At 39.0% G+C, this 15,872-nt stretch overlaps 1 protein-coding gene across 1 annotated transcript in view; it reads right to left on the minus strand.

The window, feature by feature from the left end:
• Window positions 1-15,872, minus strand: part of LOC139743092 (uncharacterized) — a 75,991-nt gene that overhangs the window by 41,508 nt on the left and 18,611 nt on the right. Inside the window, exons 3-5 of the mRNA XM_071653600.1 lie at window positions 14,969-15,199; window positions 9,599-9,700; window positions 2,383-2,481 (exon numbers count right to left, since the gene is read on the minus strand). Coding sequence (XP_071509701.1) covers window positions 2,383-2,481; window positions 9,599-9,700; window positions 14,969-15,199 — 432 coding nt within the window. The remainder of the gene's footprint in view (window positions 1-2,382; window positions 2,482-9,598; window positions 9,701-14,968; window positions 15,200-15,872) is intronic.

Raw genomic sequence — 15,872 nt, forward strand, 5'->3', positions numbered from 1 at the left:
ACATTTCATGAAACGTGTCAAGATTCTATGGTGATGCCTAATCAGTTCCTCATCATAGCGGTGCATGATTCTTTCACCCCCTCCCCCCCCCCCCCCAAGTTCGTGGGACCGAAATCTGGAAACACGCCTTCCTGGTTACAGGAATACCCACAATGGGCGAACAATGAGAGGATGTGTGTCGCACATCACACTAACAATAGGCGATGTCATTGCGGGGTCCCCGGCGCCCTCGTTGACAATGCTTTGGGATGCCGCAAACATAAATCAACCCATCGCCATTGCAGCCCGACAAGATGCATCCTGCGGTGAGTGCATCAAAACATTCCGTTCTTCATTATCCTGTCACAATGTACAAATACAATTAGATTTTGTTGTTGTTGATGTTGACAGGAGGATGTCTTTCGTAGTAAAAAAAAGAAGAAACAAAATCATAAAAATGATATTGACAGAATGCTTTGAATTCTCTCGACCAAACAAACCTTTATTCCAATGAAAATGATGACAGCAACCAACAGTTGGGTATTGTATTTGTGTGTGGGGGAGGGGAGGAAGAGGACTATGACCACAAAAGAAAAAACACAAACAACAAAGCTTATGACAGTTGTGCAATATGCTACATGTTATTAACAAGGGAAGTACATCACCCACATAAAACCACAGTTCATTTGCTATAAGCCCAGATCACTTCATGCTATGAAAAGGAAGTGCGAAATCATACTGAAACTAAAACTTCCAGCACATACAATGTATATTAAAGGAGAAATTGGAATGGGAAGAAAAACTAAGGAAGGAAAGGACGGAAAAAAAAACTTAACAAAAACAGGACATGAAGTGCTTTCCTCTTCTTGAATAAGGCAAAAAAGAAAAGAAAAGAAGAAGAACAAAAGAAAAAGAAGATATGAGAACAATCCAAATCAAATGCACTTGAAAGGCTTTGGCTCAATTAGATTTTCCATCGTATCATACGACACGTCAAAAAAATGCATTGTTTATACCAAGCTTTGACAGAGAGTCACTACGCCGAACTCAACGCCAAATGCACTGGAATGGGTCGGCAACAAGAGGACAAATCAGGAAGCGTTTGCTGGCAACAACGGTACGACTGTGCATACGTAGCAAAATCTGTGAAGGGGTGCAAATCTGCACAACCACATTTGATGATTCAAGGTGTCTACAAGAAGACAAGGTAAGATTGCTACCGCTGTACGGGGAACGGTACGACTATCTGATACATGCTGATGTAGTTTGTCGGAAAGCCACAGCCCACGGGAAAACAAGAGGAAGGAGAAAAAGGAGGAGGAGCAGGAGGAGGAGATGAAGAAGAAGAAGAAGATTAAGAAGGAGACAAAGAAGAAAAAGATAAAAAGACCCTTTGCACCAGGGTAGGGGGAAGGATTAGACCAATTAAAACGAACAGCCTCAGCTGAATGTTGCGCGACATGAAACCCTTCCTCGATGTGGTGCTGACATCTGGACCCCATCTGAGGATGCTACCCCCGGGGACGAGGGACACGAGACCCGACAGAAGGGACCTGGGCGGGTTCAACGAACATCCAGCGTATGTCTCGCCAGCTTTTAAATGGCGTCTTTACGCGGAGCATATCTCATTTATAACATGCTCCGCGGGGGTCGTGAACACTATTGACCGGCTTGAAGTGATCATCTCGTCAAGCAAACACGCATTTATTCCGAGACAACTCGAAGATGCCTTGGGGCAAGAAAGTTACATGAAATATGAGGACGGCTACTCTTTCTCTCCCAGCGATCAGAGAACAATTTGAGCGGACATTGGCACTAACTTTTCTGACAGCACACGCCATTTACAAGTGATTAGTGAAGGGGGCTAGTAGCTTTAAAAGGCAAGAGATGTTCTTAAAGTTCCAACTTTCTGCGTGATTGTATATGAAGTAGTATTTAGCAAACGTGACTGATCAATATTACAATCAAGTTAATAACCCATATGAGGTTTATCTGTCACATGGTACTGCACTCAACATTGGGATATGTCCCTGCTCGAGCTCTTGAAATCCTTCTAAGTATGGACCTTAATAATAGAAACCTTCTTCAAATATTGTCAAAATTTGCACCTGTTTACACATGATACCTATCCTAGAACTAAGGTGCTGCAAAACAAATAAATATGAAAAGAAGAACAGAACATGAGTTAGGACCAGAAATGAACAGAGTGGAAGCGATATTGCGGAATTAATGAACATTCATGTAATCCCCCTCGTAACAAACGCTTGTCTCGATCCGAGCAAAGAATTACTGGCTGCTGGATGAGAGGGTGACATTTGACAAGTGCCACGGTATTAAACTGCCGCGGTAACAAGAATAACTACCTGCCCCCCCTTCCATCCTCGCAGCAGCGGCAAGACTTACTTGAAGGTGAACTGCTCCCCCCAGAAGACCATGTCTCCCCTCTGCTTGGGGGTCGTCCTGGCGTACAGACTCTCATCCAGGCAGATTTCGCAGAAGTACCTGCGTTGATAAAAATACATTTGGATATAAAAAGTTAGAAGAACACATATGTACATCACATGTCTTGAAGAAAATACCATCCTCTAGATATTATCATCTTTTGTGTCTCTCCCTCTCTTACATTCACATAAGTAAAGACATACACAGACATACCATATACTGTACACGCTATAATTTTCGCGTACATAAATCTTCGCGAATTGCCGCTGTCACACATTTTTGCGAGTGGTTAAATTCGCGATTGGGGGACCAGAGAAATGAAGTGGCAAAGAAAGTGTGAATTTTCAACTTACTAGCAAATAAGAATGATACTAGTTATACACTGCATGAAAAAAAACTTACCAAACTCTGCGAACTAGTAAGTTAGAATTCAACATTTTTTGAAGTGGTTAAGTCCATCGCGCTAGATTTCTGACGAGTGGTCCCCTTGCGATATATAATGGATTGGCTCTCTACAGTATTCGTAAGTAGACATGGACGTGCGTAAACAAGCTTAGCCAGTATGGTCTGTTCGGTAAGCCGTGACATGGTATACTAGTACAGAAATGTTCGTATCATCAAGGCAAGGGATTCATTTTGGAAGGTAATATTTTCGCGAATAGCTTCCGACTCGCGAAATTCTCGAAAATAAAACCCACGCGAAATATATAGCGTATACAGTATGCATATAAATGTGGTATAAACTACCATGGATACATCAAATATTGTTCTCACTTGTTCAGCAACTGACAGAAAGGGAAAATGATGAGGAGTCTTTGGTGTAAGAGTATGCCTAAGAACAATTCGGGGTAGTAATGCTGTCAGGACACAGAAAAACCAACATGCTACAAAAAGTGGAACGTCATGTACATCATTCAACTAATAAAGAATATATTCTTTACAAATATACATACAGGCACTGGCTAACATTCATATATATTGCACTTTGATACTTGAGGACAAAAAGTTATACTTTAATCACAGTCAAATATAGAGTACACGATGACCTCTCAGACATTTATTGTCCTAAATTAATGATTTAAATTGCTAAATTCAAATCTCTCCTTGTCTTGACAATTTATAACTAATAGGCCTTGTTTTGTTTTTTCTCTGAATACCAACTGGACCTCTCGTGTTGTTGATTCTGCTGGAATCACAGTGTATGCACCGAGGAGCGTTGGAGCGTGTTTGTCTGGAATAAAGCGAGCTAAAAATACAGCTTTGAAAAACCGATTATACGTGCCGGTGAGAAGGTTACCGGTAAGCCTGCACTGGCGTCTTAATAGCATCCAGTATGCTGCACTCCCTACTTTTCCCACTGGTCACTTTTTTTTCTCCCGTAGAGTTGAATGGCCTCTTTTCTCCCATTCCCCCTCCCCACACCCCCCAGCCACTACCTATACTACAAAACAAAGAGTATTATATGCAACATGCATATTAGTATTCTACATTCTGTGAAAACTTTTCCAAATTCAATTAAACTAGCATATCGTTGGCTGAGAACCAGAAGAACCAGAAGGGCTTTATCACACCTTTTTTTTTTTTTTTTTTTTTGGGGGGGGGGGGGGAGTATTGAGTTATAAGTATCATCAGGGAGGGGAGAAGATTCTCACCTCCCTGGTATCATGTTGTAGAGCTCAATCTCCTTTACATTATGTGTCAATTTTAAATCATGTTCATTTTTGGTAAAATGTTCAAAATCAAAACCACAAGTACACGACGCTATCCTATATTTAGAAAAATGCTAATAAATCTACACACTTTTCATTAAATAAACTTTCTATTTCATTGATTGAAAATTGATTTTTTTTCTTTTTTATTTGCGCTCAAACCTTAGAACACAATAGTGCCCTTCTGTTTCTCAGCTGATGATATACATATTAGTTGTCACACAATAGTGGGAGCAAAGTGCACATGACAGACACATATTAATTAAAAAGAAAAAAAAAAGATATATATGATGGGGGTGGCTGGCTGTAATCTTTGATGTCAATGAATGGGTTTGGATCAAACATAAATGACCAAAAAAAAAACCAACCCAACAACATGCAAATGGGAATGTAGAGATAAAGTATAAGTATTAGAAAACTACAATAGGAATATACTGGGACTACTCGCTCTAGATGTGAGCTGACAAACTGCACATTAAATGATCATTTTTGTCTTCACATTCACAACAGATCACAAGTAAAGACGTACAGCACTGGAATGCACATTTCTCTGTTTATATCACAACATCAAATTCCCTCTAGTAATTGATAATTTGTAATGACAGGAATTCATAAGTAGTATGACATTTCATATCAATGTTTACCAAAATACAGACTAGCATATTATGTTTAAGGCTATTAAGACTAATGCACAGAATGTTGAGAAATTTCATGCATGAAATGCAAAGTCAAGAACAAAATCCTAAATGGAAATTCATTCTTCAGGCATAAATGTAGATTATTTGACCTGTGTGGAACTTAGAATAAAAACATCTCCAGAATAAAGTTTGCCCGTAGAATGCTGTGTCAACAATGAAGGATTAATATTGTCTTGAGCAATGTTTACTCTGCGTGAAATGCAAACATCGGAACAGACTGTGCACAGAAATCGATTTTTCCCCTCCAAAGTCTACACTGGCACACGCATCAGTTCCTATCGATAAACACAGAAATTTTTGAAAGCTAACATGTTCATTATCGACACTTTGCAGACTTCTCGCAGATGCTAGCTTCCCCTCGCTCGACGCCGCACTTTGCACCCTCATTCCAGTCTCATTTACAACTGTCGCGTTGTTTTATGCGGTTGAGGACAAATGCTTTTGATCGAGTACTCCAGGGGCAATGTGGGGAATGTCGACAATGCGTGGCATGAGTCATCGCAGAGGCCGATATATGTACGGGGCACGAGAATCAGCTAGCTGCATGTACACACATTTCCAACGCACACACCTACGCAAGATGACTGGACCACAGTTACGTCACCGAGCAGGAAACCTTTTCAATTCTTTGGCAACATCATTTCTTTCTATTCATTTCTTCTCTCTCATTTTTTTTTTTGTGAGAGTCTAAACCACATTTGGCAAAAGGTCTAGAGTTTGGATTTGTCACCTTTACACTACAAAGAAAAGCAAACACAAATTTAAACTGTGTCCACATTTGAGAAGGATGTGTGTAACATTACATCATTTCAGTACAAACAAAGATGATCGAAATAGCAAATACGTGATGAACAGCCGTGTAATGCAATTAAGGACAAGCTGTTAATCTGGCCACATGATTCATGATCGTTTGTTCCAATATCAGTTGTTATTTGTGTATTTTAGCATCACTTTCAACCATTTAGACCATCTATCAAAATAGATGAAATGTGTCATGTCTGGGCATCCAACAATATGATATCATGATAGCACATCATGTCATTTTTCATTTTAAACCACTTCCATTATAGGGATGGGTAGAAAACCATTACAATACATGTCTCACACAAACGACTTCTTGTTGAGGAAGAAAATTTGCAATTATGAATCATTCCTATAAGATTTGCAATTAATTTCTATCATTTCATGACAAGATTGGTCTTCCTATATAGAGTTCAACTCAATAGTTTTTTACTTCGTTTGAACCATCATGAAGAACGCCCATCCCCTCCCCCCATCAAAAACAAAACAGAACAAAAACAACAAAATCTAAACCAAAATGTTGTATAACCCTAGACTGGTATTTGAGAATTTCATGCTAGATTATTTATCAACACGAGCATTGAAGACATATAAATATATATAAAATGGAAGGAAACTGGTGTGTCAAAGCTACAAACAACCACATACACTTGGAAACAGCACATGACATTGTACATGCACAGAAAAATGCATGGGGATACACTAAGAACACAGAGCTACATATACACGTTCGTATCAGGTGGTTACAGTTAATACGGTGTCCAACTGGGATAGACGCACAAATACAAAATGGTATACATTAGATATTCAACTTGACCGCTTACTATTCATAGAAGAAGAGCAGGTAGGTATAGATACTCATGTCTTATTCATCTAAATTTTAGTCAAATTTATACATGGAGTATTTAGAATTACAGTACCACCAAACTAAGTAACACTAACATCCACATATCTTGAGCTGAAAGCCAGAAGGGCTCTATCACGTTCTACAATTTGAGTGTAAATAACAACAAAACAATCAATTTTCATGAAATAAATATTTATTTAATCAAAAGTGGGTAGATCTATATTTAAAGTACTGTTCCAAATATAGGGTAAAATACCCCCCCCCAATGTGGCTTTAGATCTTTAACATTTTACTTAAAATGAAAATAATGTGAAATTGACACCATAATGTAGAGGAGATTGAATCCTACATCATGATACCAATGACTCAATACCCCCAAAACTGCAATAAGCCCTTCTGCTTCTCAGCTGATGATATCATCCCTAGGGTAACAGACGTCATATCTAAAAAAAAGGTCATGAATTTTAAGCATTCAGGAGAGCAAAATAAATAAATGAATAAATAAATAAATAAATAAATAAATGAATAAATAAAAAAATAAATACATAGAGAAAAATTAAATAAATAAATAAATAAATAAATAAATACAAAAAAAAAATAAAAATAAACTTTAACACTTTTGCTTTTTGCAAAACAACATCAATTTTGATGTCAGAAAATGTAGAAACTTTATTTTGTATGAAGTTAATAATTGCAATGTTTGAAATTCCAAACAGTATTTTTGATATTTAAAATTGAGTTGGAACTTTTTTTTTCTCAATATATCATGTAATTTGAGATAAGAGGTCTTGTCACCCAAGGGATGATATGTACCTATATATGTGCTCTACATATTGATATGCATATATATGTCCCATAATAACAATAGATTAATTGTGAAGATTCTGCCCATTTAGGTGCTCAAACATCATATTAATGAAGCTTTATTATTCCACCATTCAGAACAAATTCAAGGCTTTTTCCCTTTACATATCTATGCTAAGGTGAATCTATCTGGGATCTCTTTCTTTGAAAATGATGTTAAAACAAATATCCTTCAATGTTGACATACTACACAGTTCTAAAACTACAGAGATTGACAAGGTGTACGGGATATGGGAGTGAGAATAGAAATATCGAATAGATCTCAGTGAACTGAACTGCACATTAGAAATGAATGTCACAATAATAGATACATGTCAAACTTAATAAGGTTCCACACATGTGGATGGATGGACTGATACGATAAAAATCAATTAGGTGCACGCTAGACGATATCTCACTGACAGTAAATGCTGGAGTTACTATCACTGGTGACCCAACACGTTGCCCTGATAAAGTCACTCACATTAGATGCTCCCAAAAATGCAGAACCAGATAATTTGGCTGAGTAGCAAATTTGATGTGTGTTTGAAAATAAAAACTTGAATATCTCCAAAGTGGACAGTCTTACAGAACATTCCAAAAATTAGACATTATAATTATATCAAGATTTATGAGGCCTGTTGCCATAATGTTTTAAATCAACACATTTGGGAGTTTAAATGCCTCATATTTTGCACTCTAAAATTCAGAGCCCATATTCTCAAGACAGCCAATGTCTTGTATGCAAGTTGTCTTGCTGTCCTAGTGGTGGTATTTGACGATACAGTGCGATGGAAAAAAATCATATTTACAGCACTGGAAAGCTTCAAATATGGAGAATTTGAAAATAACTGGGTCAGGAAATCTAATATATTTCAGTTCATATTTCATATTTCCTATATCACAGGTTGTTATCATATATTATCTTCTTTTTTTGTATTTCTTTAAGTTTATGTCATATATTATATTTGGTGACTTTATCAAGGTTTAGTGGTGGTGGGTCACATACATGTGACTAATATACTTACTCTCTTCCTTCCCAACTGTTTACATGAGTTTGAGATAACGGGAATAGAATGAAACTTGTTTTTAATTGACTCTGCGAGCACTTTAGCAATCATACATAACTTGATATTGTTGTCTGCCTGCTCTGATAGATATCATTCTGGATAAATGGTTGACAGGTTGGATAGGAAACATCTAATTTAATCTTGATAGATACTGCCTTTTTCAAATCAGTCAAGAACAACAAGAGACATAATTCTGCAGCAGTAATCAATACTCTTCTCTTTGGCCGGTGTTTCTACTTACAAAAGCACAGACCAATATGATACAATATCATTTTATAATGCATAACTAACTCAAAGGTAAAGCTACCAACTTTCAAGAGATCCTACCATCAACTATCATCACTGATCATCTTAAAAAAATCATTGTATTCTTGATCAAAAATTGCAAATGGGTCAGTCAAGCTCTTGCTTTTCTTTCTTTTGCTTTCTGTTTTTGTTTTTGTTTTTTTGTTTTTTTTGCTGCTGGTATCAAAGACATTAGATGCATTACATTAATAACCATATTAAGTTTAATGTACACTGTACATATAATCCCAAGAAGTGAAAGGTGCAGGTAAGATTTTATCTCCTGAAGGTCATCACCAAGGCAGTACAAGTATCTATGATATAGCCAGGCAGATCCACATTATCACAAATACTCTTCAATGGAGAGCAGGTCTCCAAGTATTGAACAATGATTGTACACAAGCATACCAAACAGGTATAGATCCATAACAACTGAAAGCTTATTATGATTTCAATCAATCAATGCATTGTTACGAAGCACCAACTCTATCTTGACTGGATTTAATAGCCATCTCATGTCTATTTTGGGAGTTTACATTGGTTTTGGAGGTGCATGAACATTATTCCAAGACTTGTTTGCTTGACATAACTTGTATAAATTCCTGATCTACACAAAATAGACTTTAACACTTGTTACAGCATAATCAGCTTGTCCTAAACTACTTACTCAAGTTTTAACTCAGGGTCAATGTCTTGATACATCCAATCAAAACTTCCACCGATTGCAACAAATGATAGATGTGCATTTTGCTTCGAATTCCAATAATATAACCGTCGTCGAGACTGACAAATTCAACATCTTATTTTGGAATAAGAGAGGGGAGGGGCGGGGAGAAAATATGGGACAGAGAGGGAAAAGGAGGGGGGAGAGGAAGGGGTAATATGGGATATGGGAAAGAAGAGAAAGTTTGTGTATCGACTCACTTTTTCTTTTGAGGGATGTGCTTTGCCTCCACGACCCAGATGTTGAGAGAGGAATCGGTCCGTTTCCTGGAATCCTTGTCTGGATAGTGGGCACTCAGGATGCTGCATTGTCATGGAAACAGTGATGAGAGGGAAAAAATAGATGGGGTGAGTAAAATATCATCTAAACAAAATACCTTACCCACTTAGAATACCAATCAACACAAGCAGAATGATTGGTCCCTTTGAGGCTGTTATTTTTTTGCGGGGGACAAGGCATCATCTATTCTCCTGTACCTATGGCAACCACACAAATGCATTATTATCAGGATCTATACTCATGGATCTGCCCAGTCTTTTGTTTTTCTTTTTATTTAATCTTCTTTCACTACCTATCTGGGGACCTACATGTACATGTCTAACATTTGGCAGTAGTCCACTATTGTGTCTTGTGCTGATTTTTACACAGGTAACAGTCCTCATGAGAGACATTCACAACTTCGCTCTAGCACCTACACAGTGCGCAGAACATAGCAAACGAGGAATTTTGCGCAAATATTGTCAGGGTCATGTGACCAATACAGCTATTTTGGGGGATTCCTCCAGGGATGTGGTGCCACAAAGTGACTTACTGACATTTAAAAACTATCCAAACTTTATGAAAACTTGGCCTATCTAGCTGAAATATCATCTCGTCTGTTGCTGCCATGTTGTCATTCTTATTCACGCCAACTATATACCTGCCAACATTTCAAGATGAAATATCTTACTCGTGGATTGCAAAAATCTTATTTTATATGCAAACTGAAGTTAAAAATCTTACTTTCAGTCAAATCTTCAGAAAATACACATGAAAGGTATATCTAAATATTTTTATAAAATCTTATTTCTCTGACAGAAAATCTGATTTTGCTATTTTTAATGTAAAAAAATCTTACTGAATCTGATAAAATCTTATTAGTTGGCAAGTATGCAACTATTCCTATGTAGCGAATCCTTCTCTGGGTCCCTAACATGTCCTTAAATTGTATGTTTTTTTTTTTTCCCCTACAGAAATTTGTTGATGGTTCACAGATAAAGGCTACAATTTAACCAGAATTACATTTCTAATCTAGTGCTACAAAATATTACACACTGACATAAAATACTGACCCAGGCTGGACGAACTGACATCGCATCGGCCAAAATTGTTGCACTGTAGGCCTACATGTACATTCGTATCCCTTCAGCAATATATTCACTCAAAAACAACAACAAACAAAGCAAATCACTTTTCCTTTCATTTTTAAAGGGACAGTGTGGCAGATCTCATTTGAAGGTAGCATTATCAAATAAACTATTTTCACTCCAGCATCTACCTCCTGCCTTCATCCATTCTATACCATCTCTTCCTCTCCCTCTCTTTCTCCATCCAGACCCCGAATTCCGACAAGGCCGAAACAATCAGGTACCCAATCAAGCTATCACACGCAAGCCCCCAGTGTGGAGGGGGGGGGGGGGGGGGGTGGGAGAAAGAAATAGGACAGTTACAAGTTCATCTGTGAGACAGTTCCAACCCCTTGGTAGAGACCACTCCAATAAACAAAAAGGCTCAATCCAAACAAGTAAAAAGACCAAGAAAATTTACACAAGGACAACTTCACAATTCCAACCTCCTTTTGTCAGAAAAAAAAAGAAGAGAGAAGCTGTTAAAGCGCAAGAAGCTAAATAAGATTTTGTTTCATGCTTCCAAGCACAATGGCAGCATTTCACATTTCTTACACTTACAGTTCCTGAAAAGAGGCATCAACGGAGGTGGCACATGCACCTTAACCCGTTGAGGACGAGTCCCGAGTATACTCGGGCTGGGGTCTATGGGAAATGCACGTTGTAACACGATCAGTCCGTCCTCAACGGGTTAATATCATTTCCAGATGCAGTCAAATCTAAACTATCGTGGTATTTGACGCAATGCTAATTAGTTGGCACCATTCTAACAGCGATAGATACACTGGTAATTCACTCTGTACCATTCTCATCTATGAAATACCATGGTACTTCTGCTGCCCTGAAAGTACACACCAACTCTATGACGTAAGCACTATGGCTGTCATTCACATGTGCATTACTGGGTGAAGACAGGATGTATGCCAGGTCATATGCATACCCGTGTATAACAAACTTATCCTTGAGGTTTTGTGGATTTACTACTGCCTGTGAACTTGCTCATTCATACCCCTATCTATCTATGTATCTAGTTATGTATGAATCTACCGTGCTTCCTATCTAATTACAAACATGCCTTCAAAGTACTTCTGATTCAAGTCCCTAACACCCATTGTCAATTCATCTGACATTCATGTATCAATCAATCAATCACTCACTCACTCGATCGATCAATCAATCAATCAATCAACCTACCAGTATCTATCTATCTACCTACCTACAATGTGTACCTATCTATCTACATATCTATCTATCTATCTATCTATCTATCTATCTATCCATCTATCTACTTCCCTATCTATCTATCTATCTATCTATCTATCTATCTATCTATCTATCTATCTATCTTTCTATCCACCTACCTACCTCCCTATCTACCTATCAACCTACCTTCCTACCTACCTATCTACCTACATATCTATCTATCTGTCTGTCTGTCTGTCTATCTAACCATCTATCTATACTCTGCTAATTAATGTTTTTTTGATGCAAATACTCTTTATATTTCTTCATATTCTATCATACATTGGTGTGTTATCTAACCTTATGCGCCTTAACCAGTATAATGTTATCGCAGTCATTCTTGCCTCTATCTGTGCATATGCTCCACGAGATCGCGGCATCAAATGAGATGAGCAATCAAGTCTATTCCGCGGAAAAAAAAAAGAACGAAGCAGAGAGCCCAATTTTCTCCGCAAAAAATAAAGCGATGACGAATCTCGTCTTTTGTTTCGTATCTGGCCAAGGCTTCTGCGATGGTGAGGGGGAACTGACAAAGATGGAGCATTTTGGAATTTAGGAAGAAAAAAAGGAAAAAAGATAAGGAGTTCACCTGCCAAGCCTCACTGGGATGTGAGCAGGTGGGGAATGAGTGACGTCCTGTGCGGAACTCCTAACGTCACATGACGCAATAATCGAATTAAAAAAACACAATGCTTCCTCATCGGAAACTAAAACAAATGCGGGGAAAGAAAGCTCCGGCTAAAAACGGCGCACACAACTACTCACAAATTGCAAAGATACACCCCCCTCTCTCGACAAACACATACACACACACACACACATTAGACACTCCTCCGCATTGCTGAAAATAATCTCGACTCATTCCCTATACTGTAATTCATCACCCCCAACACACATACACAACACACACACACACACACACACACACACACACACAAATATATTATATACACCTGCTTTTTGAGAACAGACTAATTCCCAATCAAAAAATGAACCACACACATCCACACACCAACGCTAATTGTGAAAATGAGATGATCTCTATTTCCTTAATTAACTCAAGGACTCTTCTGGTTTTATTGGTGGAATCACCATTTTATGAAGTGGTTCAGGAAATTGCTACGGCATACATATTTCAGTCTTTTGAGCTTCTTCTTTTCTCTGACATAAACTTGCATCAAATAATGTGGGAAAAAAAACCCAACAAAACCTCCGTCAATCTTCCTGCCTTCAAACTTTCTTGCACTCATCAGTTCTTAAATTAGCAATATTTTTGCTAAAGAGACATTCCATACATTGCCAAAAAAAAGAAGAAGAAGAAGAAGAAAAGAACGGGAAACATCCTTAATTTCCTCCCCTTCGCTTTGATTCTGTGTGAAATACACACACCATATACATGCATACACACAACAGGACAAAGTTTGTATATAAACACGAATATGCATGCACGCCCATACTGTATACATACGTAAATATCACTGTCTCTCTATATCATATGCCTAGATGATTCTGTCTAGTCCTTAGTTCTTTTTGCCTCCAGCTCCCCACCCCCAACAATTCAATGAGCTTTGCGACGCTGATGTTCACTCACTCATATTCCTTTTCCTGCCGCGGTAACAAAACTTGTTTCACTTCCCTCTGTAAAGAGCTACGACAGCTCTTTTTCAGCCTCATGTAACCCCCCCGCCAATCATCAACGTTTGCGACAAGAGCTCGTTAACCTACAAGTACTCTCACTTGCGATCATCCAAGATGCATATGAGAGATTTACGGTGGGCAGTTTCCCCCATTGCTGATTAAAGATATGATTGGTTTCTTCCGACACCATTTGTTCACGCCTGTTGATTCGCTGGGGACATTTTGCACAAGTACCCTGGCTGCAGCTTTAATCCATGGAAGCCATCAGTAAAGGCTGGAAAAGGACTAGGAATAAATTTCTTTATTTTGCGACGTCTAGAGAAGTCTTCATAAGATAGGAAACTCTACAAGCTTTTATAAATGAAGCCGACACCTCAGCGGGGATTGAAGATGAAGACTGTTTCTGGAAGGAGCCTTATGTATGCCCAACAGTAGCTTTTTTCTCTCTCTTCATAATTCTGAATAGCAGTATGGTCCTGAACTTCAAAAGGGACTGTTATTAGAATTTTTTCTGGCAATCTCCCAGCCTGCCAGGGCAGCGAAATGTCAACTTGGAGAGACTAAAACCTGTAGGCCTCAACCACCTACGCATATCAGCTGGTTTTTGTGTGTTAAACCACTTCACAGGGGTATATATCCCTGTGAGAGAAGTGAAGTGGGTTCTTCTACGTACATAGAGTATGGCTTTCTTTCTTACACATGGGACTGATGACTTGAAATCTCCTCAGAAAAAAAAACTTGGCTATGAGAATGAATTGCCTCGCCAAAGGGCACTAACTGCAGGGCTTGGACTAAAATACCATGCATGCATAGAAGCCCATGTGATCAGACTTTATAATACTCGTGTGGTCTTAACTGCTCAACCATGACAGCTCTTTATAGAATTAAAGTAACGAAAGATGGACGGCAACCTTTATTTGGTATATTATTGCCAAGTGCATCCAATGTCCCAATGTGCCATACCCCCTCCCCATACAAATGTGGGTATTCAAAGGTATACCATAGCACCAGTCTGTCTGAGAGCAGATGGCATCTGTCTGTCTGTGATGTGCCACACCCCCTCCACACCCCTCTCATACATACACCATACCACCTCTCGATCCACTAGTCCCAATGCGCCACGCCCCCTTCTCCTACTTCATCCACTTGTCCCAATGTGCCACAACCCCATCTCCTATATAAACATACCAACCTCTTGATCCACTTGTCCCAATGTGCCACGCCCCCTCACCACGCACACACCATACCAACCCCTTGATCCACTGGTCCCAATGTGCCACGCCCCCTTACACACGCCACACCCACCTCTCGATCCACTTGTCCCTCTCGCTGGCGGAGCGGCAGGAGTAGTACTTGGACCCCAGCGAGGTCTTGATCTGGAAGCAGTGCTCCTGGTTCAGTATGCTGGAGTGCAGCGGCCGCACCACCAGGTCGTTGCCCCCCAGGTCGATGGCCTCTAGGGTGGACTGGGGCCCCAGGTTCAGCGACTCGTGGGACCGCGAGGGCTTGAGGTGGTGGGACCCAAACATGCCGGGGCTGCAACGGGAAAGTGGAGGAAGAAAGAGATGAAGAGACAGGGTGAGGAGAGGAGGACACAAAACATGAAACAAGGCATACATGTAGTTATGAAATCAAAGAATAATCGGCATCCACACTTGGAACCAACAATGGGCTATATGTATACTGATGATTGACAGGTACAATAAACTGATACATCATAACATCTGTGATTTGATTTATTACTAAAAAGGACTTGAAATCCGTCGTCTCTATAGTCCCTATTCAGATGGTAGTATATCCACCTCCCTCCAAAATATGCATTAAAATCATAGCACTTAAATAAAAGAACATGCAGAAGTTGAAAGTGGAAGTCAAATGCTCATACTGAGACTGAAAACCTCCCAAGGTAAACAGTCAGAGAACATCTGGGCAATAACACACAAATGAAACCGAAATACCACAAACACACACACACATGCACACAGTGCTATATTCTATGCATATACACATGACGAAACCATCATCAAGAACATTTCTATTTAATATGAATTGGATAAATTGCAGACTTTCCTCTGAATTGGCGAGTCTTGTACAGACAAAAGTGGAGTGTGATGAATACGGCGAGAACATGACTCAAAATATTCACAACATACATCAAATTGAAATTTACATGGTGACGTTGTGAACTTTACGTAAACTGGGTCACTTT

The sequence above is a fragment of the Diadema antillarum genome, unplaced genomic scaffold (genome assembly GCF_040938485.1).
Source record: "Diadema antillarum isolate AM-2024a unplaced genomic scaffold, OU_Dant_1.0 seq00001046_RagTag, whole genome shotgun sequence".
Taxonomy (NCBI): Eukaryota; Metazoa; Echinodermata; class Echinoidea; order Diadematoida; family Diadematidae; genus Diadema; species Diadema antillarum.